The 1,695-nt window shown below is 39.8% G+C and overlaps 1 protein-coding gene across 1 annotated transcript; it reads right to left on the bottom strand.

Moving 5' to 3' along the window:
- Positions 1-351: 351 nt before the first annotated feature.
- LOC143612156 (uncharacterized) lies at positions 352-1,362 on the bottom strand. The gene is made up of 2 exons (XM_077086207.1): positions 1,075-1,362; positions 352-966 (listed from the first exon to the last, which is right to left on the bottom strand). The coding sequence occupies exons 1-2, from the start codon at positions 1,360-1,362 to the stop codon at positions 352-354; spliced, it is 903 nt and encodes a 300-aa protein (XP_076942322.1).
- Positions 1,363-1,695: the final 333 nt, after the last annotated feature.

Genomic DNA, 1,695 nt, shown 5'->3' with positions numbered 1-1,695 from the left:
CTTTCCATGAATGCCCTCCAACTACGAACGTGCTCAGCAAATGGTAACTCCTTCTTTCACGAACGTAAGCGGCCAAACAAAACAAACATATCTAAAAATGTATCTTATCATAATGATAGATATTATGCAATTAAAGTATTTCAACCCACAAATAAAACATGAATAATTAGCAGCAAATAAATAAATATAAAGTATACGGCTCCACTGCTACTCCATCCCCACACTTGTCTTTTTCATTAAATTCTTCATTGGGGATCGTCTCTCTAGTTCACTCAATCTTTCTTTTACCTAACAAAACTTAAAAATACAAAAAACAAAGAAAAACTACAAAAAACTACGTTAGTGACTCGATTAATTATACAAACTCCGGGGAACCTCCCCAGACTTGAACTTAATCAGGAGGTTTTCCTTAATCTGGACCCTGTCCAACCCGTTTAGTTCCACCCGGAATTTATCAAACATTAATATATCAATGATGGAATCGCAAAATATTAAATTAGAATTAAAAATCAGTAACGGGTCCGACCACCTATATTTAAACTTACCTGGCAAGAGCCGAATGCGTTGTAAGTATCGAGAAGACTGGTCGTGTTTGACTTTTAATTGCTTTTTCACTCCCGTAGACCATCTTCTAAAGTATACGCAACTTCGGTTTTCAGGTAACCTATCATCCTCGACCTTATCCCGTGGTTTTGATTCCTGATCAGCATTCAAAACACAGTCCACGGGCCGGTAATGGTGTTCTTCCTCTAACACCACATCCTCACCTACACTGTCCTCTATAAGTAGGGCCTCGAAAAACGCAACATCCTCATTAACGTCTAATGTGTCTCCCCCGTCATAATCCGACAATCCATCCAACTCCAAATTCAAGAATTCATCTTCCTCATTAAGCTCATTATCAACCTTAACCATATCCTCAACACCAGACATTAGCTCGAGTGACTCTCCCAATTCTATATCTTCCTCAAACACAGGTTTCACCATAACTGATCTCATATATGCAGCCCACTCCTCCTCGTCACAATCATCATTGGAGTCACTACAAAACTCAGTACAATTAGCAACATATACCTGTGAAACCTGAGGTGGGATTTCATCAGCCACTCGTGTCTCCGTATCCGGGATGAGCTCATCTTCTTCATCTACATATTCCATTATTGGCTCTTTCCCTTCTTCTGGAAACGTCGGAAACAACTCGCCTAACCGATTTATGTATCCCAAATAGTTGCCTTCCGCATCATACTTATAACCAGGTGTCGGTTGCTCCTCCAGCTGCACACTCTCCTCTTCGTTTATCTCATCATCAGAGTCACTCCAAAAATCAATAATAGCATGTGACCGGAGGTGGAACTTCAACATCCATTTTTGTCTCCGTTACTTGAATGATCTCCTCATCTGAGTGCTCAACATATTCCAAGGATCTTAACCTCTCCATTTCATCTTCTTCATCCAGTCTTCTAGAAATTTCTTCTACTTGACGTTGGAGATCTGTAATAATATCCTGGTGATTTTTGAAGATGGTATCATGCTCAACGACCATCTTTTGGGTATCTGTAGCCATGTATTGGACCAAAATCTTTTCTAACCTACCCATAGCAGCTACATCCTCATCAGAAAGGCTTTTAGAAAATTGATCATAACGCTGCTCCTGGTTTTGCTGAGGTTGCTGATACGAATTATCAAAATAATACG

Source organism: Bidens hawaiensis, unplaced genomic scaffold (genome assembly GCF_021521415.1).
Source record: "Bidens hawaiensis isolate Kalapana, Puna unplaced genomic scaffold, B.hawaiensis_p1.1 tig00033825_1, whole genome shotgun sequence".
Lineage (NCBI taxonomy): Eukaryota > Viridiplantae > Streptophyta > Magnoliopsida > Asterales > Asteraceae > Bidens > Bidens hawaiensis.
Note: the sequence above shows the minus strand (reverse complement) of the source record. Positions and strands in the feature narration are given on the sequence as shown.

Bases quoted from the DNA above. Each gene is read 5' to 3' on its own strand.
- LOC143612156 (XM_077086207.1), bottom strand. From the start codon at position 1,362: ATGTTGAAGTTCCACCTCCGGTCACATGCTATTATTGATTTTTGGAGT. The intron at 967-1,074 runs GTATATGTTGCT...CCTGTGTTTGAG, and splicing joins TCCCACCTCAGGTTTCACAG to GAAGATATAGAATTGGGAGA.